Genomic DNA, 23,535 nt, shown 5'->3' with positions numbered 1-23,535 from the left:
CATAAATCCTCTTTGTTGCCAAAGTAGGGCAGAATTCACACTACCTGTTGCCCCAAAAAAGCCCATTTTGAAAATTTAAAATACCAGATTGATAGTCTTACTATGCAGTCATCTAGTATAAGGCAAACAAATCTTCTGCTAGAGATCACATTTTTAAACATAATCTTTAAAATTTCCACAAATGAAGTTCCAAGGAAAATGGGCTTACACTATAAAATCATAAATCATGTAAGTAATCATGAGCATGATTTAGCAGAAATAAGTCACAAACCTTCAAAGATTACTGATATTGGACTTACCAAATATAGACTGTAAGAATGCTTAATATGCTTAAAGGAAGATACAGAAAGGATGGTCAAGAAACAAAACATTAGTCAGATTTGAGAAAAGAACCAAAAGGAACTTTCAGGAACAAAAATATATAGAAAAGAGAACTAAGAAACCTCCAGGACAAGTTGAATACATCTTAGAAACAGCTGAGGAGAGAATTGATAAACTGGAAGATCTTAAGAAATTGCTCAGAATGTAATTCCTTAGAAAAGCAAAGATATTGAAAATGGGAAAGTGATTGGTACAAAGAGGTGGAACATGGGATGAGAAGGTGTAAAATATTTTATGGGAGTTCCAGAAAGAAGTAATAGAGCAGTTGGTGGAGAGGCAATATTTGAAGAAATAATGGCTGAGAATTTTACAGAATCGATGAAAGATGCATCAGATTTCAAAGAGCTCAGTGAATCCCAAGTAGAATAAATCACACTTAGACTTACGATTGCAATGCCTCAAAATACCATTGATAGAGATGCAGCAACTAGAGATAAAAGAGAGATTAGGAATGACAGCTAGACTAATGGCCGATTTCTGATCAGCAATACTACAAACCAGAAGGCAGTGGAGATATCTTTAATGTGCCGAAAGGGAATATGTGCCTAGCAAGAGTTCTCTATATAGCAAAGGTAGAGGGTTTTTTCAGAAAAACCACAATTGAGAGTTTACTAAAAAAAAAAAATCTTAATGGTGTCTTTGGAGAAGGAAAATGACTTCAGAAGAAAAGTCTGAAATACAAGAAAGAATGAGGATCACAGAAAATAGTCAACATTTATGTAAATTTAAAAATAAACTTTTAAGTAATAAGCTTTTTTAAGTTACATGTTTTTTATGACTAAAACTCAAGGCCACATTTTAATAGAATACTTTATTAATGAAATACTTTACAAGGGAAAGAAATTCTTGATCTAGTTATTGTAGTAGATCAAGTTCCCTTCTAGCCCACTTGTCCACGTTTATGTACTTTTTGCAGTTGTAATAATCTATGGGCTGTAATCATTTTATGATTAATACTGACCTGTATTTAATCTCTGTATCTTTAGTTGACTACATTATTTCTCATAGGATAACCTGTAAAAGGGAGATACGAGTACATATGAATTTTTTTAAATTTTTTTTTTAAATTTTTTTTAAGCGAGGCAACCCTTGGTTGACCTCAGAGATTGCAAGGACCTTGTCAGTTTACAATCTCTTATTTTTTTATTTTTTATGCCTACAGCACCTGGTCTTCCTAGGTGGTCTCCCATCCAAGTACTAACCAGCCCTGTCCCTGCTTCGCTTCCGGAATTGGACTTGTTCAGGGTGGCGTGGCCGTAGACCATACGGATTTTTTTAAGAAGTAGATGAGATGATACATGTAAAGCATTCAATGTAGCACCTAGCCCACAGAATTGCTTAACACATTTGCTTTTGTTACTGTGGTTATGTTTTTTTTTTTTTCACTACATTGTGTGAAAGCATTTTCCATTTTGATTTTTTTCCATATCTCGAACTTTAAGATGCACATTTGTTGCACGTTGTAACTTATGAAAATTGGGATACATCTTAAAATATTTGGTATGTCATTGTTTAATCAATGGCAGTTTTTTCTTTGTGACTTGTCAGTACCTCTTTAGATTTTATGAAATGTGGTAATGTATCTTGGTAATTTTGAATGACTGTGTAGTACTTTACCAGTGAGTGTGTCATAATTTCTTTGTTACTCATCTGACTTTAGGTTAGCTCCAATTCTTGGCTTTTATAATAATGTTTGTATGTGGGAATGATTTGCACTATTTTATACAATCTCCAGTAAAGAATGAGTTTACAAATTTTACGCCAATATGGGAATTATTTTTAAGTGCTTTGCTAATTTAATAAGTGTAAATTTTTTTATTTTCATATTTGCGTACATATATGTGTATTTTTTCTAGAATTTTATTTTCCTGGTCTTTAATTTTAGTTTTTTGTTACAATTTTATATTCTTTAGTCCTCCATATGTCTTTCATGATTTGCATATATTTCTTCAAAGCTAATTTTCTATGACATAATAGTTTATATTTAACTTTTAACTTCACCTTGCAGTTATTTTGATATAATGTATTAGTGTTTGTGTAGTATACTTTTGAGAGTGAGACAGCTGAATTACCTTCTGTTTAAAACCAACAGGCTTTATAAAAAAGGACGTAGAGTATTTATACTGTTTTAATTGCTTTTCAAGTATTAATACAGTTTAGTTCTTAAAATAAGGAATTCTTACCTCAGTTTACAGCTAAGAAAATTGACACTCAGATGAGTTAAGAAATTTTCCCATGATCACACAATCGTTAATGTTAGAGCTGGATTTTGAATTCAAGTGTGATTCTAGACTCTCAACCATTATATGTTTAGGTAATAATTATTAACTACCTTGAAATAATAATTGCTATTTTGCTTTACTAAAGCTACATACTACTCTGTATAACAGTTCTATAAGTTAGGGATATTTCTAGTGGGTGTATGGCCCCTTCATTCTGTCTTTTTCATACACAGATTTTATTCATTAAATGAATTTTTTACTTTTTCATTGTATTTATTAAGATTCATAAGATCAGTTTTTCTTTCTGACAGCTGTAGTCTTTATTATTTTCCATTTTCTTGGGTAGAAACATAAGTGGTCTTCTCAGAATTGAGGAAAGGGTAGGAAGGGTAGGTATGTAAATACATAGGTTTTCTTCTATTAAAATGCTTAATATCAGATTAAATGCTGTTTACATGGCAGGAAGGGTAGGTAGGCTATCACAAACTCTTCACAGTTCTTTTCTTCCATCAGTCAGAAATTAAGCTGTACCTAAATTCTCAAATCACAGTCAGCTCAGTTCCAAAGGCAAAGTGATAGGAGAGTACTGCTGTGGTGAAGGCAGAAAGGGGATTATTGTGTGTAGAGACTTTAAACACAATAATAAATTGAATAAAAGGCATATGCTTGTTATTCTATACCTGGCAATTCTAAACTGTGTCAGCAACAAAATACTGCCACTACCACCACTATTTCAGGCCCAGCTCTTGCTCCCAAAATGTGAATGAATCAACATGGAAAAGGATGTTGTATCTGAGCTCTCTCCTTTTACTCAAATTGGGTTTTGGTTGATAAGCAAAATTTAAAAATTTATGGCAAGCTGTAGAGTGTAATTAAACAATAAATGTTTCATAATAATAGTTGTATAATAGTTGCATAGTATGGAAACTCAAACTCAAGTAAAAAATTGGTTTATTAGATTAAAAGTTTACAGAGGAATTTCATGGGGCATAATTGCAGGACGTACAGTTAGGCCTCCCAGAAGCTGAGTCTTCTGGTAACTCTGGGGGCTCTGCAGTTCTCCCTACTTGGAGTCCTGCTTTGATTGTCCATATTTAGGTGTCGATGATACCTTAAAGGTTGATTTATTTATTTATTTTTAGCTGCATGAGCCAGTGTCAGTTGTAAGAATTCCTTCCATATAGAACATATAACGTCCTGATAAGCGGCTTAGTGTGTACTAGTTATTTTTCATGAAAACTGAATCCCCAGTATTTGCAGGTTATAAGCTTGAGTAATTCCTTGTCCTTTGAATCTACCTTCTGGTACCTGCTGCCCAGGAAGGGTAGGCTGTCACAAAAGGGAAGGGCCTCTGGCTAAGAGACAGTTAAAAGTAATTTCTGGAAAGAAGGTAAACTTTTCGAAGGGTCATTAATGTGCTTGAGGAGGATCAATACCTGTTTGGTTGAATGAGGTAAGAGAAGTGTATTTGTATATCCTGCTTTCTTTCTCTCTCTCCATCTTTTGAATACTCTTCTTCTCCCCACCCTCCATACTGTGATTCATTTCTACTTTTAACCTCTATGCGTGTCTGTGATTAGATGATGTATGCAAAAGATCACTTTATTTTTTTTTAAAATTTATTTATATATTTTTTATGGTGACATCGGTTAACGAAATAAAAGATCACTTTAGATGGTAATATGATAGTTATGTTGTGGACATTAAAAATATACAATTTCAGGACAAGTGGAAAAGCACAGTAAGGCAGATTGCTGTTTTATACTTGGGAAGAAATTTCCAGTGATAGAATCCTTCAGACTGAAAGGCATCTGTTACAGCTTGGATGGCAATAAAAATTATATATTCTGGAAAATCGCTCTAGGTAACTCAAAAATTTGCTCTAGATGCACAAATATATACTAATGTCAAAAATATGTGAATAGTTTGAATAAATTTTATGACATTTGCAAGTGGATTGAAGATAAAGCAGTGTTTCTACATTAATAGTGTTTGAGATGTGTTTTTTTATTGTATAGGTAGGTGGATTTTACATATAGACATTTCAAATTCATCTGCTTAAAAGATTTATATTTGCAAGTTGAGCCAAAACTAGAATATTTATTTAATATTTATTACATTGGAATTGTCTTCACATCTAAGTAATGGAAAAATCTCATATCTAAATTTTTAGTGCACTGACTTTTAGAATTTACAAATAGTTCCTTTGATTATTTAGCAGGTGACATCTAAAGGAACTGGTTTAAATCCTAATGCCAAAGTATGGCAAGAAATTCCTCCTGGAAATACTGATGCCACTCCAGTAACTCATGGAACTGAAAGCTCTTGGCATGAAACAGCAGCCACATCAGGGTCTCATCCTGAGGGTAAGTCCTAAATATTTCATCAGAACAAGTCACATTTTGATTAAACATGTGGCCACACTGGTTCATAGATCTTTGGGTTACGTCCTTTGATTATTTGATTAAATATATTGATAAGTGTTTAACATGTAGTTTCTATACAATTCTCATATCTAATATTAATGAATTGTCATTTCAAATAATAGCTGTATCTTTGGGTCCAGCATTGAACCCATTTATAATACGGTATTTGTACATTAGTTTTGATCTACCATCATTGGCAATGCTCTTTACTCACTATTTTATCTTAGGCAAATGACTTAAATTTTCCATGCTTGTGTCCTTCATCTGTAAAACAATAATAATAGTAATAATAATTATTATTAGTTTGGGTTTAAGATTTTCTGAGAATTAAGTAAATAAAGTGCATGAAGCTGTCAGATAAATAGATAGTGCTATATAAGTTTAAGCTATTGTTAATCATTTTAGCTTATCCATAATTGTCAAAACTTCCTCCCTTGGGAAGAGAATGCTTAACTTAAAACCTTATGTATATTTTCCCAACTGGTAGAATTCTCTGAAATTATGTTATACAAGACATAGGTCCCAGAGTTCATAAAGACAGGATTTGTAGAATTCCTATTTATATTCAATATGTTTTCTTTTGTACAGGTAATACAGAGCTTTCAGATGATATATGTAAGGAATATGAAGTAATGTATTCATCTTGTGAAACCACAAGAAATTCTACAGGCATTGAAGAATCAACAGATGGAATGATTTTAGGGCCAGAAGATCTGAGTTACCAAATATATGACGTTTCTGGTAAACTTTATGGTTTTATTGGTAAAATGAGAGTGTGATATGCTCTTCTTTTTCCCTCTACAGTGTCTTTATCATTTTTCTAATAAACCTATGGCATTGATCAGTTTATTTTCTTATTTGAAAGTTTATGTTAATGAAATGTTAGGTGATTATTATAAATACTGTTTTCAAATGACTAACCATGAAAATTATAATTTAAAAAATGTTTATTCTATCAAAGGAAAGTGTGAAATTAAAGACAAAAGGAAAAAATAGTCAAAATAGTTAAGAGACCTAAATTACAATCTTTCATAGGGTCCAAATTTCTTGGTCTATTAGTTGGGATCATTGCAAGTTTTATCAATTTTTTCTATCACTTGTGTCAGAGTGAAATGCATTTATAAATGTGAAATTGCGAGAATTGATTTTAAGGAAAAGGTTGTATTAAAAACGTGGTTCTACTATTCCACTTGTGAAACATGGTTTCCTCACATTCATTCAACTGGCATGGATTAGTAGTTGAATTTAAAATAGATGAAATTTGAAAGAAACTGAAAATAGACCCAAACTACTTAACTTTATTTTTCTGATTTCCGAAGGGTCTCTTTGGAAAGTAAATGTAAAAGGGAGGGAGTAGGTATTTTTATTGCAGCTTAGTTTTGACTTCAGTCAGGGTATATATATATACCTTTGTGGTCAGTTTTCTTACTGGTCTGGGTATCAGCTTATAGGTTGATTTCTGAAGTGGAATGGGGTGATATTTCCATGTAATAATTTAAGGTGGTAGGAACTGCTTCCTACCTGTGGTCATAATATACCTTAGCTACTGGCTACTTTGAACACAGTTGGTATTCTGAGTTTTCTATAATGATATTGAAAGGTTAAATGAAGTTATTGCTTCTTCGGCTAGCATTTGGGTAGATGAATTTTGTGTTAGAAGGATTGCATATACATAGAAATAGAATACTTCCTATATTCATTTTAATGAAGTTAATTTAATATCTAATATCACTTCAAATCTTGAGTAATAAGACAAGGTAATAAAATTATGCACAAAATTTATTTATCTTTACATACATCCTATTGTCTGTATTTAAAGGAAATTATTAATCCTTTTTAAGAAGAAGACAAATTATATGCTTTGAATCTATTGTTTCGTGTAAGAGTCTGATAAGAGTGATGGTTTTCTAAGCTTGAGTCTTGAAAAAAAGTCTTATGTTCTGGGCTTAAATAATAGAAAGCATAGAAGACTGTTATAGAGTTGATCTGATCACTTTGGACATCTGAGTGCTTTACATATTCCTAGGAAGATAATGGTGCTCTAAAATCAAGAACTGAAAAGAATATTAAGAGATAGAAGTTTTTTTTCTTACATTCTTTTATTTTTAATTTATTAATTTTAATTTGTTTCAAGTGTATAGTACATTGGTTAGACATCTATATAGTTCATAAAATGATCCTCCCAGTTGCTCCCTCCTTCCCCGACCCTCCACCTAGCCAACATATTAATGCTAACTGCATTCCCTATGCTGTGCTCCCTATCTCCATGACCATCCATTAGCTACTAATTTGTACAACTTTAACCCTTCACCCCATTCTCCCAACCCTCCAAACCCCCCTCCCCTCTGTCCATCACCAGATTGCCCGCTGTATTTGTGGGTCAGTTTTTGATTAGTTTATTCTTTTTATTCCTTAGATTCCACATATAAGTGAATTCATATAGTGTTTATCTTTCTCTGTCTGACTTAGATACTTTCTAGGTCCATCAAAGCAATATCTTTTTCCATCCTTTTCCTTTTGGTCTGCGTGTGTCTTTTAATCTGAAGTGAGTCTCTTATAAGTAACATGTAGAAGTCTTGTTTTCCTTTCCATTCATCACCTCTTTTAGTTGGAGCACTTAATTCTTTTCCATTTGAGGTACTTATTGATAGGAATGTAGTTATTACCATTCTTTATTCTTGTTTTTGATACATGTTTTTTCTTAAAGAAGTCCCTCCAACATTTCCTGTAATATTGGCTTGGCGGTGATAAATTCCTTCAGCTTATTTCTGTCTGAGAAGCTCTTTATCTGTCCTTCAACTCTAAATGATAGCTTTGCTAGATAAATTATTCTTGGTTGTAGATCCTGGGTCTTCATTCTGTTGGCCACACCAGAAACCAAGGCCAGCTGCCTCCAGTGTGAGTCTAGGCACTGCTCAGCTGGGAGCATATGACTCAAAGAGGATATACCTGGATGTGGCTTGGGTGGGGCCATGAATTGGGGAAGGCGGGGTTTCAGGGAATCTTCTGGGTGGAGCGACCTTTGCTATCCAGTTTAATGACATCTGGGCTATGTCTGCGCTGTGTCTGTGTCCGCACACTGGGAACAGGGAGGGCTCAACAGGGGACAGTGGATACTGCTGGCACTTCTGTACAGAGCGAATCTCGCTTGGCCCTCACTCCGACAATGTCTCCCTGTAAGTTTCTGGTGCCCGCTGCATGCAGCCGAATCAGCACTGGTACTCAGTGAGCAGGCCTGTCACCGGGAAAATCTGCTGCTGCTGCTGGCAGCCTCTGTCTCACTCAGCCACTCAGGAACAGGCAGCCCCACGTCCTTGCCCCATCCTGCCTTCTGCTGTTGCAAGGTGCTTTCTTGGATTTCTCCTTAGTTGTATGGCTTGTTCATCTAGATCCCAGGTGATTTTTCCTTGCTGCTGCTCCTTGTTTCCGTCACAACTTTGATTTGGTCTCCAGAGGGATGAACAGAGCCTCTATCAACGCCATTTTGGTTGCCCGCCAGGAGACCGAAGTTTAAGGAGTGTGAATGACATCATATTTACTACCAATAACACAGATGTGTCTATATATATTTTGTATTAGAAAGACTGCATATATTATAGAAGTAGAATCCTTATCGTCATTTTAATGAAGTTAATATCGAATATTAAATTAGATATATATTATATATATATTCCACCTTGTGTAGTTACTGTCTTCAAATTTAGATTACTATTACTTTTGTCCTTTGAGTTTTCATTAAAGTAATAAGTAGTTACCACATTTTTAAAGTATTTGGAGTAGTATTTTACAGTATAGTAGCCAAGTACGTTTAGTATAAATGGTGCTTTGTTAATTACTTGATAAAATAGTATTTAAACTGATGTGAAATTTATCCAAAGAATGAAGAATAGATAAGTTGGAAAAAGTTAAACTTTAAGCTATCTGAATTCTAAAAATAATTAAATATAGTTTTGTGATAGTTTAATTTATGCATACTTTGTGGCTTATTCTGAGTGCAACAATATGTAAAGTTTACCACTTATTTGGTATTAACTTTTCCCCTCTTGTTTGCTCTCATCAGGAGAAAGCAATTCAGCAATTTCTGCAGAAGACCTAAAAGAATGTCTGAAGAAACAATTAGAATTCTGTTTCTCACGGTACACTATCATTTTTTTAATTGGTATTTCTGGTTTTTTGAATTTTTTGGTTAGTAAATGTAAAATATACCTGTGAAATAGAGTGGAAGAATGGTGGTTTTAATTTCCTTCAGTGACATATTTTGGTATCATTCTTCAGTATATTTCTTAACTAGATTTAAAGATGTATAGTTGGATATGCAAAGGATATATTCTCAGTAGAAAGTAGTGAAATTTCTTAGATACTTTCCTATGAACATATTCAGGTTTAGAGTTCTCAAAAGAGTGGTTGTCTCTTAATTTATATCTTTAGTAGTTGGCTGTTATAACCTTTGATCATAGCATTGTTTTTAGCAAAGTAGGTGGATGGCACTGAATTTACATAACCAGTGTCTTCTATTAAATAGGGAGTTCTTTCAGGCAGATGTTTCTGGGTGTCTTATTTACAGATAAGAATTATGTAGGTATATTTACACCTTAGACATCTTAAAGCTTCAATACATAGAACTACCCCTTCCAAAATAAACAGAAGTTTTGATATGCATGCAAATATAATGCCTTCTATTTTTCCTACATCTGGTAAGAGGTAGGATTAGTGAACCAATTTTTTCAAGCTAGAAACCTGGATTTTATCGTAGACTTTTTCATTTCTTTACACATAATACACCCTTGACTCAGGTTTAATTGATTCTTCACTTCTTCCTAAAAATCTCCCTTTTCTTCCCCCTCTTTTTTATTTTTTTGTTGTCTTAGTCTAGTACAGCCCTAGAACAAAATCTGGAGCCTTCTGGCTTGCTTTTCTCTAGTCATTTTCTGTAACATAACTTGTAATAGTTATTTTAAAATCTTTGTCTATTAACTGGATCATTTGTATGTCTGCTTATAGTCTGAATTTTTCTCTTGATTTTCTGTCATGATTTCCTGCCTTTTTGTATGTCTTACAAGTTTTGATTATGTGCTGGACATTACATATAAAAGTAGCTAGAAGCTGCAAGTGACATAATATTTCCCTCTAGAAAAGATTTAAACTTTCTTCTGATAGGCAGAAGCAGATTGATTGCTTCAGTTCAGTCAGGAGTTAATCTGGGTCAGGGCCAAGTAGCCATTTTAATTAGACTTGGTCCACCTGTAATTTATGTCTGTTCCTTGGACATGACCTTCTCAGGCTTTTGATTTAGAAGTTGGCAGTTTTCAATTACCTCAGTCCCAAAACACCAAAGGAGATTTAGTTCTGTTCTTCAGAGATTTGAGGTTAGCTGTTTAGCTTCGTACCCCATGAGCTTCAAAATCTGGCAAATGTCTTATGGGGGAGACCTGTCTTAAGTTTGATGCAAGTTTCCTCCTTCCACTAGAACTTCTACAAGAGATTTTATTCTGCCTTTTAAACCTGGCTCCCATTTCATCTTTTTCCTTAGAATTCAATAAACAGTTGTATGTTGAGGGTTCCTTTAGCTTCTACTTAATAATGCCAGTCTTGTGCAACTGCTAAAAGTTCTGCTGGTTTTTCTCTGGTCCAAGAAAGAAATCTTTCTGGAATTTTGTTTTGTCCTTGTAGCTTCCACAGCTCTCCTTTATCTTCAAAAACATGATTTTTGTAATTTATTCAGGCTTTTTTAGTTGTTGCAGTGGGAGCTCTTGTCATGACCTACTACATTCTCCTCAGAACTGTGATACAATTCAAACCAGCTGAGCAATTGACATTTGTAGCTCAGCAAAATTGCCATTAGTACATATCATATATTAGTTATGAATATTAAAATCCTAGATGTTACATCCATTAATTTGACTTACTTCTGTGAGGTACAGTTTCTTTAAGGGTTTGAAACACTGTTTTATAAGAACAGACCTGCTAAAAGTCAGAGTTGATTTAGGATATTAGTTTTTAGTTATGCAAATAATATGTTTACAGCTGTCTTATTTTCAAGTTCTTAAAGAATATCTTATTGATTAGGGTGATATTAGTATGTTCTTCCTTTGACGCTGAAGTGAGCTTAACCTTTACTAGTGTCTTCTCTATTCTCATTTTTTCTTCCCAAACAAATAAGCACCACCTGTTGACAACTGTAACCTTAAAAAAGTAATTAATACTCTATTTTAATATAATTTGAATGTAAAGACCTTTGACCCTTCTTTTTTGCTTATCACTAGGGCTTTGAAACACATTTTTTAACATAGATCCTTCATGGAACCTGTATTCTGGGTCAGGGGAGGCAAAACATAAACATATTAAATAATCAACTTAGAAGTGAGTTGGGTGATAAGCACTATCACCTAAAAATAGGAAAAAAATAGAGCAGTGTAAGCAAGGGAAGGGGAATCTGGAGTGCTTTAAATTTCAGCATTAAATAAGGTGGTCATTGTGAATGTGGCTTTTAAGTAAAGATTTCTAGCTATTTATAACTAGGCTGCTTCAAAAATTTGATGTGACCAAGATGCATTTAATTTTACTTCAGTTTGTTAAACACAATTTTATGTGTAAGATAGAAGTATTTGTATCTTTTTTAAAAAAATGTATCTTAGAGAATCTTGTCTTAATTTTAAATGTTTTACATTTATTATTTAAATTTAAATAGTCAAACATATTTATTTTTTAAAATGCAAACATTCAGAAACTTAAAATCCTCCACGATCCAACTTATGTTTTAAACTGTATATTCTAACATCAGTGAAAGAATGTTTATAAGATGGAACTATACTATATATAATATTTGGTAACATTCTCTTGAATTTAATATTAAGCCTCATTCCATATCAGTATAATTCCATAAAATACTTTGTTTAAAACTATTGGGCCCAATGTATTTGGGGATTGAGAAACTTTCTGGAAGTTGATAAAGTATATCAGTTGTATATCATATATATTTTCATAGTTCACTGTATTATTTCTGATAGCATAATTTTTTTCCCTTAGACTTGGTGACAGAAGTGAATAAGGTACCTCTTTAGGTGCTGTTAAAGAATTGTTTGTTTTATAGAACTGTTGCTTCTGTATTTTTTTCAGAGAAAATTTATCAAAGGATCTTTACCTTATATCTCAAATGGACAGTGATCAGTTCATCCCAATTTGGACCGTTGCCAACATGGAAGAAATAAAAAAGCTAACCACAGACCCCGATCTAATTCTTGAAGTGCTGAGATGTATGTAAATCATACCTTTTAGCTTATTTTTTGAAGTGAAAAAATTAAATATTCTTTCGATGTCTGATCATACAGGGAATTGTTTTAACTCCTTGTTTTTCACTGTTCTGTTTCAATAATTTGTCTTTTATTTTTACTAATATGTAGTTTCTGTATTAGTTCTATACCTTGGTTATTCATCTTGATACCCACTTATGCATATAAGCAATTAAATCTCAAGCCATTTTTTCTTAACTGCTTGTTTTGTCTCCACTTGTCCTTTAAGGGAACTGTGGTGTATTCTTTCTGAAGAGACTAGAAATAAGTTTTGGCTATGTACTACTATCTTCATTCAATATTTCCTCAAAATCATCTAAAAGATGGCTTCTGTGTCTCTGTATAGTATGCAAGTAAATACATTAAAATCAAGGAAAAGATTATAATCATTTGTGCGTAATTCTTGGTTTAACTGCTTAGACTGTAATTTTAAGAAGAATTTCTTCACATATTAAAGCTCATTACATTCCCTAGAGTTTGGCTAATGCAAATACTCTGATTTTTGTCCTCTCAAAGTAAAGAATTTGGTAATTGTATACAGGGAAATTACCTTTTTAGGTAAGTGTTATATGCTCTCTGAAGGTTTTATTTCAGCCTCCACATAGGGTCAAGTCACAAAGTAGATACTCTGAATGTTTGTTCAAAAAATATTTGTTTAAAGAAGAACAACTTGTCTATGGCCATGCCACCCTGAACACGCCCGATCTTGTCTAAGCAGGGTCGTGCCTGGTTAGTACTTAAATGGGAGACCACCTAGGAAGACCAGGTGCTATAGCTGTAAAAATAAATAAGTAAGTAAGTAAGTAAAATAAAGGATGACAACTTAATTTCTTTAGGATATTAGCCTCTGCTAATTTATTTAGTTGGAAATAGAAATGAGCAGTTTTTTAGTGGCATTAATATATCTGTATGTCACTTTTGAATAAAACCATTTTTTAAAATTTCAGCTTCTCCCATGGTACAAGTTGATGAGAAGGGCGAGAAAGTGAGACCAAGTCATAAGCGCTGTATTGTGATTCTTAGAGAGATTCCTGAAACAACACCAATAGAGGTAAAACTAAATATTCTTTACTTTTTAAACTGGAGAAGCTAAACAAGCAAAGTATGTCAATGCCCTCATCAGTTACTGTGAATAGAATAAGTACTAATTTGTTTTGTAAATTTTGAAATACTTGAAGAGTTGGACAGAGGAAGGAAGAAGATATAAGTATGTTCTTATAAGGATAGATTGAATATTGCACTGAGACTAACTTTCAATTTATTGATTTGACTGAATGGCAATTAAAATATAAATAGACTCTTTTGGGAACTTGAGTCTTCTGAAAGAAGAAATTTAGATAGGAATGAAGAAGAAAAATATGAATAAGGACTAATGGATAAAGACTAATGGTAAGCAAAATATAAAGCAAAGCTGCAGCTATAAAGATGATATGGTACAGGTACAAAAATAAAATAATATTTGAATGAAATAATATAATCCAGAAATAGGCCCTCTTCTACAATAATGTATGTATAATAACAGTTATTTAGTAATTAGAGTCTACGAAGTATTACATAATGTACTTTAAGTGTAAGGTTTTATTATCTCTGGTTTACAAAGTTAACTCAGACTTAGGATGGTTACATAACTTGCCTAAGGACACATGGGTTGTTTCAATGACAGTTGGTTTGAAGTTGATCTCTGATTCTGAAGCCCATGTTTCTTAACCACTAAGCCACATAACTTGGCACTAAGTTGTTAACATTAAGGCATAATACATTAGAGATGGGAAAGATTAATCAGTAACTGATATATAGTAATTGATTAACCATTAACATTTTTTGGAGTCTTGCTGCCTAACACTTTTGACACATTGGTAATTAATCTTTTTGTCCAGATTCATTTAGTATTATATCTCCAGAAGAAGTTTTCTTAAACTTAGAATAAGAGAAATTAGAAAAAAAAACTGTCACTAGATAGATCTTCGATATCAAATTACGAACTATATATCAAAGGTAACAAATTGAAAGGAAGATTTCAGGATGCTAAGAATATTTGCAATATTAAGAAACAACATAGAGTATATTAGCCTGAACCCTAGAACCAAACTTCCTGGATTTGAACAACTTTTTTACCTGCTAGTTCTTTGACCTTGGATAAGTTATTTAACCTTTTTTGCCTCAATTTTCTCATCTGTTAAATGGGATAATAGTAATATGTAACTCCTAAAATTGTTATGAGAATTAAGTGAGTTAGTATATGAAGAGCTTAGAGTAATACTTTGCATATGAAAAAAAACACTCTAAGGTTAGCTATTATTATTTTTTTATAGTATTATAATTCATAGTCTGACTACATAAGGAGCGCACCCACATGAAAAACAGTAAGTGAAGGGAACAAGACATCAACATACTGTTCATTAAAAAAAAAAAAAAGGAAGGGAAGTACAAATGACTAAAATAGAAAGTCTACCTAGGTAGTAATCATGAAAATTGGGTTGTGACCTTAAAGATTTCTCTTAGGTAGAATAAATTTTTGATTACTTTAGATCCAGACTTCTCTTATATTTGGGAAAGTAAATCTATAAACCTAATTCTTCATAAAAAATGATAAAGGCTGAAAATAGGGATTTTATTAAGATTTTAAGAAATTCTTTATACGTTTGAAGGGAATTATAAATAATTAGAGAATATTTATGGATTTTTGAAAGTGGAGATCAGAGAGTGGCAGACAGTGTAACAGTTCCACAGATAGTTCAGAAATGTAATTCTGGACTAGATAGGAATTTTAAACTGAACTTGGCGGTATTTCACCACGTTCACAAATGTTACGAGACTCAGCTGATTGATCACTTATTTATTTCAAGTAGTAGTTGACTCAAAATTTCATCACAAGTAGAGACAATTTTTTAAAAAATTAAATGCATTAAACATTTGAGGGAGTTAGAATACAGGTTAGACTTCACTGTTGTCATGTCGATTGTCCAATCAGCTTAGTAATTTTCTTTTTTAAAACTGATACCTAGTGATATATTGTGGGACATTTAACAAAATCAGATTCTTTTGATATTTAGGAATTATTGGTTGCTACTAAATTTTTCCTTAAACTCAAATAGATATTTAACAAAATGGAGTTTGGAGATACACAAATCTGGATTTGAGTTCCACTTTATAGTAGTATGGGTAGGGTAGACAATCCAAGCCATCATTTCCTCAACTATAAAACGGAGATGATAAAATCTTTGGCACAGGATTGTTTTCAGGAGTAAATCACAGTGTCTCACCTTGAATGATATTTTAGCAGATATTGTTTCCTTTCCTTTTATGACTTTTTGGGAATATTTAATGTTCACTTTGAGCTTTTTTTTATAAATTTTGTTCAAGCTGTTAACTGTTATACACTTCTGAATTTTGGTAATCTTTTTCTAAATCCATATATTTCTTGGAATTTTAGTTATATCAGTTACGGAAAAGAGAAAATATCTTTGCACAGAGTTCATGTCTATGAATGATTCTGTTGTACAGCATCTGGATTGAATGAGAATGCATGAAAATACTTAGCACCTAGAAAATGTTAATGGAGGACATACTTTTTTTTGATAATGGCAAGACCGGAGAGATTTTACTGTAAGGAAAATTTAGCTTGCCAACTAAGAGTGAAATGCTTCAGTTTTGCTGATTATAAAATAAGATTCTATCGCTAACTCATATGTAAAATTTATGCTATAACTGTACATGTTTTTGTTTCAGAACATCATCTACTCCCAATAGAAAAATGGGCAGAAGGCATAAACAGTTAACAAGTAAATAAAAAAGGACAAAGAGACATGAAGAGAAAAAAAAAACTCATTATTGATATATTTTTTAGAATTAACTAAAGTTTTTCTTTTTTAGGAGGTGAAAGCTTTGTTCAAAAATGAAAACTGTCCCAAGGTGATAAGTTGTGAGTTTGCACACAACAGCAACTGGTATATAACTTTCCAGTCAGACACTGATGCACAAGAGGTAAGAAGAAAACTTTTCTGATTTTAAGCCCTAGTGATGAAAGTAGTAGTGCGATATTTTAATTGAGAAAATATATATACCTACAGTATGTTTGCAAAGATTGTTGAGCACCTTGTTTACCTTTTTGGTTTTGTTTATTAATTGGTTTCCTTTTTGATATCTTCCTAAAGCTTTTTCAGTTTCCCTTTAAGAACAATTTGTTTTCTATCAAAAAAAAATTAACACAGTTTTAAAATTAACATGTGGATTGGAAATTATGTATTCAGTAGTTAATATTTATAGTACATACTAGGTCCACAATAAATATATACCTACCTTACTGATTCTTGGAATTTTGACATCATGATTTTACTCTTGTTACCAAGTCCTACTTAAATATAAGAAATATTCTTTTGAATCAAAAACATATCTAATAGCATTTTAAAATCACTCAGTGGTTTTTTAAAATTCTTCACCTTGGAAAACTGATTGAACCATTTTAAAATTGATACGTAGTGACATTTGGGACTGTTTTGAATTTTTTGTATTTTATCTGCAGTAATCCATAGAAGCTAATCTACAGTAAATGTGAACTGCAGCTGAGGTCTTAAGTTTTTACTTTCTCATTCTCTATCACCTGCATAATGGAATCACCTTCAGAATTTTTTATTGTATAGTTTAGACATAGTTGCTAATACTGAACTCTCTTGATAAAATAAAGATGTTTTTAATGAAATGTTTGAATACTAATAAAAGTTCCTTTCTGCTTTGTTAACAGGCTTTTAAATACTTGAGAGAGGAAGTTAAAACATTTCAGGGCAAGCCAATCATGGTAAGAAAAGAAACATTTGTAAGTAAGGCCATCATGAAACAAGAAAGTTTTTTGTTATTTGAAAATTTAAAAAGCACATGGATAATATTTTATAGAACCGGTAATGATTTTAAAGAAATTTCTGGCTCTTGATGTGTTCCTTCAGAAAATTAGTTGATGGTGTATCAGAATACTTTCTATACAGCAGTTCTTTCCAAAGGCACAACTTCAAACAGCATGAAGTTTTAGACGTTGAACAACATGTAAGATAATCCCAGATCTCAAAATGAGAAGTAGAAATATTTTTTAGTACTAAGATGGAAAACATTTGCAGTACTTTCAACCTCATCTCAGTTCACTGCATCATCACATTAACATTTTAACCATTTGAGAAACCTGAGAATTGTCATTAATGACACTTGTTCACTGTCTTTATATGTCTAATCTGTCCTCAGATTCCATGAAATCTGCCTTCAAAACTTCTTTCACTCATTATTACCATTGTTTAGACTTGAACAACTGGATAGCCTTTTAACTCTTAGGTCTTCAGCTTTTTCTCTCTTACAGTCCATTCTCCACATTACTACAAGAGCTACCATCCAAAATAGAATACTAAACATACACTTAATTTTGACATGTTCCTCATTCCCTGTGTAGTATAATAATTAATATTTGTAAGTGCAGTACATTGTTCTTACTAACTCTTATTGAGCTCTTACTGTGTATCCATTTCTGTTATAAGCACTTTAAATGTGTAGAGTCATTTAATACTTACAAGAACCTAATAAGGTGTAGGTACTCTTATTTTCTCTGTTTTACTGATAACGAAAATGAGGCATGAGAATCAACTACCCAGTTTCACACAACTAGTAAGTGAAAGAACCAGAATGAAAGAAGATTCCATTATTTATTCAAAGGTTGTATGTCAGACACTGTTCTAAGTACTTGACATATTTCTCATTATTGCTGTGTGGTAGGTGGTATTATTACTTTCAGTATTACAGATTAAGCTATCAGCCAGTTGTTTTATTTCCTCTGCCTATAATGCTGTTCTCCCTATTAACTCCTTTCCCTGCTTTTGGCTATGAAAACATTCTCTGGGTCTTCGAATAGCTTTAACGTTTGCTATGTTGGATTTAGGTCTTTGAAATGTCTGGAATTAATTTGGTTTAGTATAAGACAGAGATGTAATTTCATTTCCTCCCCATATTTGGAAAGGTAATTGTCTCAGTACTTATTCGTTGAACAGTCTGCCTGTCCACAAATTGCGTGTAATGTTGCATCTGTCAGATCTGTTTTGGGTTCTTTATTCTATCAATCTCTGCTGAACCAAAATCATTTGCTTTAATTATCATAGTTTTTAAATATCTTTATTTCCTTATGTAAGTTCTTCCTCATTATTTTTTAGGACTGTCTTGGTTATTCTTAGATCATTACTTTTTCATATGAATTTTAGAATTTCTAATACCAGCAAAACAACCATACAGAAACTATTGGAATAAATAGGATTGCATTTAATTTATTGCTTACATTGGGGACAATTGACAGTTTTACCCTACATTATTCAATATTATGGTAATGTTTTTATGATACATTTGTCTGTTAGTTCAGGTATATTGTTTTATAATTACTCCCTTAAAGTAATTTTTGTTGCTTTTTTGCCCCCTCTCCTTGGTATCTTAGTGATTTTTTAAAAAATATGTATGCAGCAATCTTGCCTAACTCCTTTATTACATCTAATGGTTTGTTGGGTCTTTGGATTATCTGCTTCAGAGATTGTATCAACTACAAATAACAATATTTTGATTATTCCTTATACTTCCCATTTTATGTAATTTAGTTTATTGCTTTTGCTGAAATTTCGAAAAGGTATAGTGGTAATTGCCAGGTATTGTGTGTGTGTGTGTGTTATTTGTGTGTGTGTGTGTGTGTGTGTGTCTGTTTAGGCGAGGCAACCCTTGGTTGACCTCACAGATTGTAAGGACTTTGTCAGCTTACAATCCCTTATTTTTAATTATTTTTTTATGTTTTATTTTTTACACCTACAGCATTTGGTCTTCCTAGGTAGTCTCCCATCCAAGTACCAGCCAGGCCTGACCCTGCTTATTAGCTTCAGAGAAAAAATATGTATATATTTAATTATAAGTATTTTTCTTCTTTCTCTGCCATTTTGGTTTTTATTCATGTTTTTTTTTTTTTGATTAGTTACCACATAGCAATGTTCTTGCTAGGAGATTTACAGCTTCACATTAATTTTTATATTATTCATTAAAACCAAATGACTTAGCATCCAGCAAAACAGGTGCATGAGCCAGCCATCCTATATATTACAGTTCTTGATGCTGCTTTAACCCTCAAACTCTTTGATCTTGGGAGTATCAAATTACCTCTAAGGTCTTGGTTTGTTTCTTTGAAGTATGCATGCTTTTCATTTCTGAAGTTCTGTTAAGTCAAAAGTAGTGATCTTGGAAGACATAAAGATTAAGAGAACAGTATTTTTCCACCTGTTTTTTCATCTGTTGCTAATTTTATTTATAAGAGGCAGTGCTTCATCCTGTTTCAGTTGACTTTTTATAACTAAGACTATTAAGTTTTATCTGGGTTTCATATAGGTGATACATGTCATGTAGAATAAGTATTTCTCTATATATTTGATGTATATTTACTATTTCAGAATTTTAAGTGTGAAAATAATAACTGCATATGTTAAGAAAGTTAAACAATATTAATTAATTAAATCTTCCTCTCTCAGATTCCTTCAGTCCTTTCCTCCAGAGGTGATGAGAGAGTGGTTTTATCTGTTCATTTAGGAATTTTCTGTCTCTCTTTACCTAAATGGAAATGTGCAATAGACACTCATTTGCTCCTTTCACTTAATAGAGCTTCAGTATATTTGTAGTCACCATTGTTTCCAAGTATACACACAACATTGTTCTTGTGCATCATGATTTAATTATTCATTTCTCTACATGTACGAACATTGTCTCTTTGTTCACAAATAATATTGCGGTGAATACATTTTTTATGCTTTTGTTAAAAGATTTTTATTGTGGTAAAATATACATACATACAGTTTACCATTTTAAGCATAAAATTCAGTGGCATTTAGTACAATCACATTGCTGTGCAACCATCATCAATATTTATTTTCAGGACTTTTGCATCATCCAAAACAGAATCTATACCCATGAAGCAATAACTTCCCATTCTCCCAGCCCATAGTAACCTCTATTCCAGCCTCTGTCTTTATAAATTTGCCTATTTTAGATACTGCATACAAGTGCAGTCATGCAATATTTGTCCTTTTGTGTCTGGTTTATTTCACTTAGCATAATGTTCTCAAGGTTTATTCATGTTGTAGCATATATCAGAACTTAATCACTTTTTTATTGGGTTATTTCAACCTTTTGGCTATTGTGAACAATGCTGTACAATTATCTGCTTGTGTCCCTGCTTTCAATCTTTTGAGTATATACCTAAGCACATTACTGGTTAATTTTTTTTTTCCTGGAAAGGAAAAGATTAATGGGGTAGATATTGGTCTCAACACTGTTCATAATGGTGTCATAAGTGTTGGAAGTATTACTATTTTTTATAATAATTTTTTATCTTTCAGTTATGGTCGGCATACAGTATTATTAGTTTCAAGTGTACAACACAGTGATTAGATATTTATATAACTTACGAAGTGATCACCCTGATAAATCTAGTACCCATCTGTCACCATACATAGTTATTACGATATTATTGACTGTATTTCTTATGCTGTACTTTACATCCCCATGACTACTTTGTAGCTACCAATTTATACTTCTTAATTCCTTCCCTTTTTACCCACTCCCCCAACCCTTCTCTGATCTGGCAACCATCAAAATGTTCTTTGTAACTGAGTTTGTTTCTGTTTTGTTTATTTATTTTCTTTAGATTCCACATGTAAGTGAAATCATGTGGTGGCTAATGTAATTCTGTGTTTAGCATTTTGAAGAGCATGAAACTGTTTTCCACAGCAGCTGCACCATTTTATATTCCCAGCAATACAGGAGGATTCAGATTTTTTTTGCATCCTTACCAACACTTGTTATTTTACACTTTTTTGATAAAAGCCATTTTAATTGGTGTAAAGTGGCATCTCATCATGGTTTGGACTTTCATGTCTCTAATGACTAATGGTGTTGAGTATCTTTCCGTGTGCATATTCGTTTGACATTTGTATATCGTTTTTGGAGAAATGTTCTGTTGAAATCCTTTGCCTTTTTTGTTTGTTTGTTTTTGTTTTAAGACTTTATTTTAAATATTTACTTTTCAACTACTTGTTTCTAGTGATTCAAAGTACACTAAGATTTATTTTTATGGATTATCATTCTGGAAACTTACATGAAATCTAGGTCTGTTAATTTTTTAAAAAATTTCAATTACAGTTGACATTCAGTAGTTTATTAGTTTCAGGTATACAGCATAGTGGTTAGACATTTATATAACTTACAAAGTGATCCCACCAAGAAGTCTAGTAACCACCTAGCACCATACATAGTTTTCACAATATTATTGGCTATATATTTCCTGTGCCGTACTTTACATCTCTGTGACTATTTTGCAACTACCAATTTGTACTTCTTAATCCCTTCACCTTCTACCCAGTCCCCCACCCCACCTCATCTGACAGCCATCAATTTGTTCTCTGTATCTCTGAGTCCGTTTTGTTTTGTTTTTTAGATTCTACGTATAAGTAAAATCATGGTATTTGTCTTTCTTTGACTTATTTCACTTAGCATAATACCCTCTAGGACCATCTATGTTATCTCAAATAGTAAGATTTCATTCTTTTTTATGGCCGAGTAATGTTCAATTGTGTATTCATTTGTCTAGCAATGGACACCTAGGTTTCTTCCATATCTTGACTATAGTAAATAATGCTGTAGTGAACATAGGGATGCATATATCTTTTTGGATTTTTTTCAGATAAATACCCAGAAATAGAATTGCTGAGTCATATGGTAGTTCTATTTTTAATTTTTTTGAGGTACCTACATACTGTTTTCCATAGTGGCTGCACCAGTCTGCAATCCCACCAACAGTACATGAGGATTCCCTTTTCTCCACATCCTCACCAACACTTGCTGTTTGTTAAATTTTTTGCTGATAGCCATTCTGGCAGGTGTGAGGTGATAATCTCATTGTGGTTTTAATTTGCATTTCTCTGATAATTAGTGATGTTTATTGGCCATCTGTATGTCCTCTTTGGAGAAATGTCTATTCAGGTCCTCTGCCCATTTTTTAATCGGATTACTTGCTTTTTTTGGTGTTGTATGAGTTCCTTGTAAATTTTGGATATTAACCCCTTATTGGATATATCAATGGCAAATATCTTCTCTCATTTGGTAGGTTATCTTTTAATTTTGTTGATGGTTTCCTTTGCTGTGCAAAAATTTTTTAGTTTGATATAGTCTCATTTTTGTTTCCCTTGCCCAAGGAAATACATCAGAAAAAATATTACTAAGAGCTTTGTCAAAGTGTTTACTGCCTGTGTTTTCTTTTTAGGAGTTTTATGGTTTTGGGTCTTATATTTAAGTCTTTAATCCAGTTTGAGTTTGTTTTTGTATATGGTATAAGAAAGTGGTCTAGTTTCATTTTTTTGCATGTGTCCAGTTTCCCCAACACTGTTTATTGAAGAGACTGTCATTACACCATTGTATATTGTTGCCTCTTTTGTCATAGATTAATTGGCCATATAGGCTTGGGTCTGTTTTTGTGCCAGTATCATGCAGTCTGATTACTATAGCCTCGCAGTATAGTTTAATACCAGCGTGATACTTCCAACTTTGTTCTTTCTCAAGATTGCTTTGGCTATTTGGGGTCCTTTGTGGTTCTAGATGAGTTTTAGAATTATTTTTTCTAATGCTCTGAAAATTGCCATTGGTATTTTGATAGGGATTGCATTGAATCTATTGATTGCTTTGGGTAATGTGGACATTTTAACAATGTTAATTCTTCCTATCTATGAGTATGGTATATCCTCCCATTTATCTGTATCTTCACTTTCTTTCTTCAGTGTCTTATGGTTTTCTAGTGCAAGTCTTGTAATTCCTTGGTTCAGTATTCTACTTTTTTGATGCAATTGCAAATGAGATTGTTTTCTTAATTTCTCTTTCTTACAGCTTGTTATTGGTGCATAAAAAATGCAGCTGATTTCTTAATGTTAATTTTATATACTGCTACTTTACTGAATTCATTTATCAGTTTCAGTCGTTCTTTGGTGGAATGTTTGGGGTTCTCTATATATATGTTACTCATAAATAATGACAGTTTTACTTTTTCCTTTCCAATTTGGATGCTTTCTATTTCTCTTCATTTTCTGACTGCTGTGGCTAAGACTTCCAATACTGTGTTGAATAAAAATGGTGATAGTGGACATCTTGTCTTGTTCCTGATCTTAAACAAAAAGC

General features: G+C 32.5%; 1 protein-coding gene across 10 annotated transcripts in view; it reads left to right on the top strand.

Moving 5' to 3' along the window:
• The window catches only part of LARP4 (La ribonucleoprotein 4), a 150,130-nt gene that overhangs the window by 100,998 nt on the left and 25,597 nt on the right, over positions 1 to 23,535 (top strand). For 7 of the 10 annotated variants that reach the window (XM_039882066.1, XM_039882065.1, XM_039882061.1 and 4 more), the window contains 7 exons: positions 4,822 to 4,969; positions 5,618 to 5,770; positions 9,090 to 9,165; positions 12,146 to 12,282; positions 13,266 to 13,369; positions 16,192 to 16,302; positions 17,060 to 17,113. In XM_039882066.1, the coding sequence (XP_039738000.1) occupies positions 5,662 to 5,770; positions 9,090 to 9,165; positions 12,146 to 12,282; positions 13,266 to 13,369; positions 16,192 to 16,302; positions 17,060 to 17,113 (591 nt within the window). In that variant the 5' untranslated portion in view covers positions 4,822 to 4,969; positions 5,618 to 5,661. Of the gene's footprint in view, positions 1 to 4,446; positions 4,468 to 4,821; positions 4,970 to 5,617; positions 5,771 to 9,089; positions 9,166 to 12,145; positions 12,283 to 13,265; positions 13,370 to 16,191; positions 16,303 to 17,059; positions 17,114 to 23,535 lie in introns of those variants that run through there. The other 3 variants (XM_039882060.1, XM_039882063.1, XM_039882067.1) reach the window with 2 other exon arrangements.

Source organism: Pteropus medius, unplaced genomic scaffold, assembly GCF_902729225.1.
Source record: "Pteropus medius unplaced genomic scaffold, Ma_sr-lr_union100, whole genome shotgun sequence".
NCBI classification, from domain to species: Eukaryota; Metazoa; Chordata; class Mammalia; order Chiroptera; family Pteropodidae; genus Pteropus; species Pteropus medius.
The sequence above is the reverse complement of the archived record's forward strand: the minus strand, read 5'-3'. Positions and strand labels throughout refer to the sequence as shown.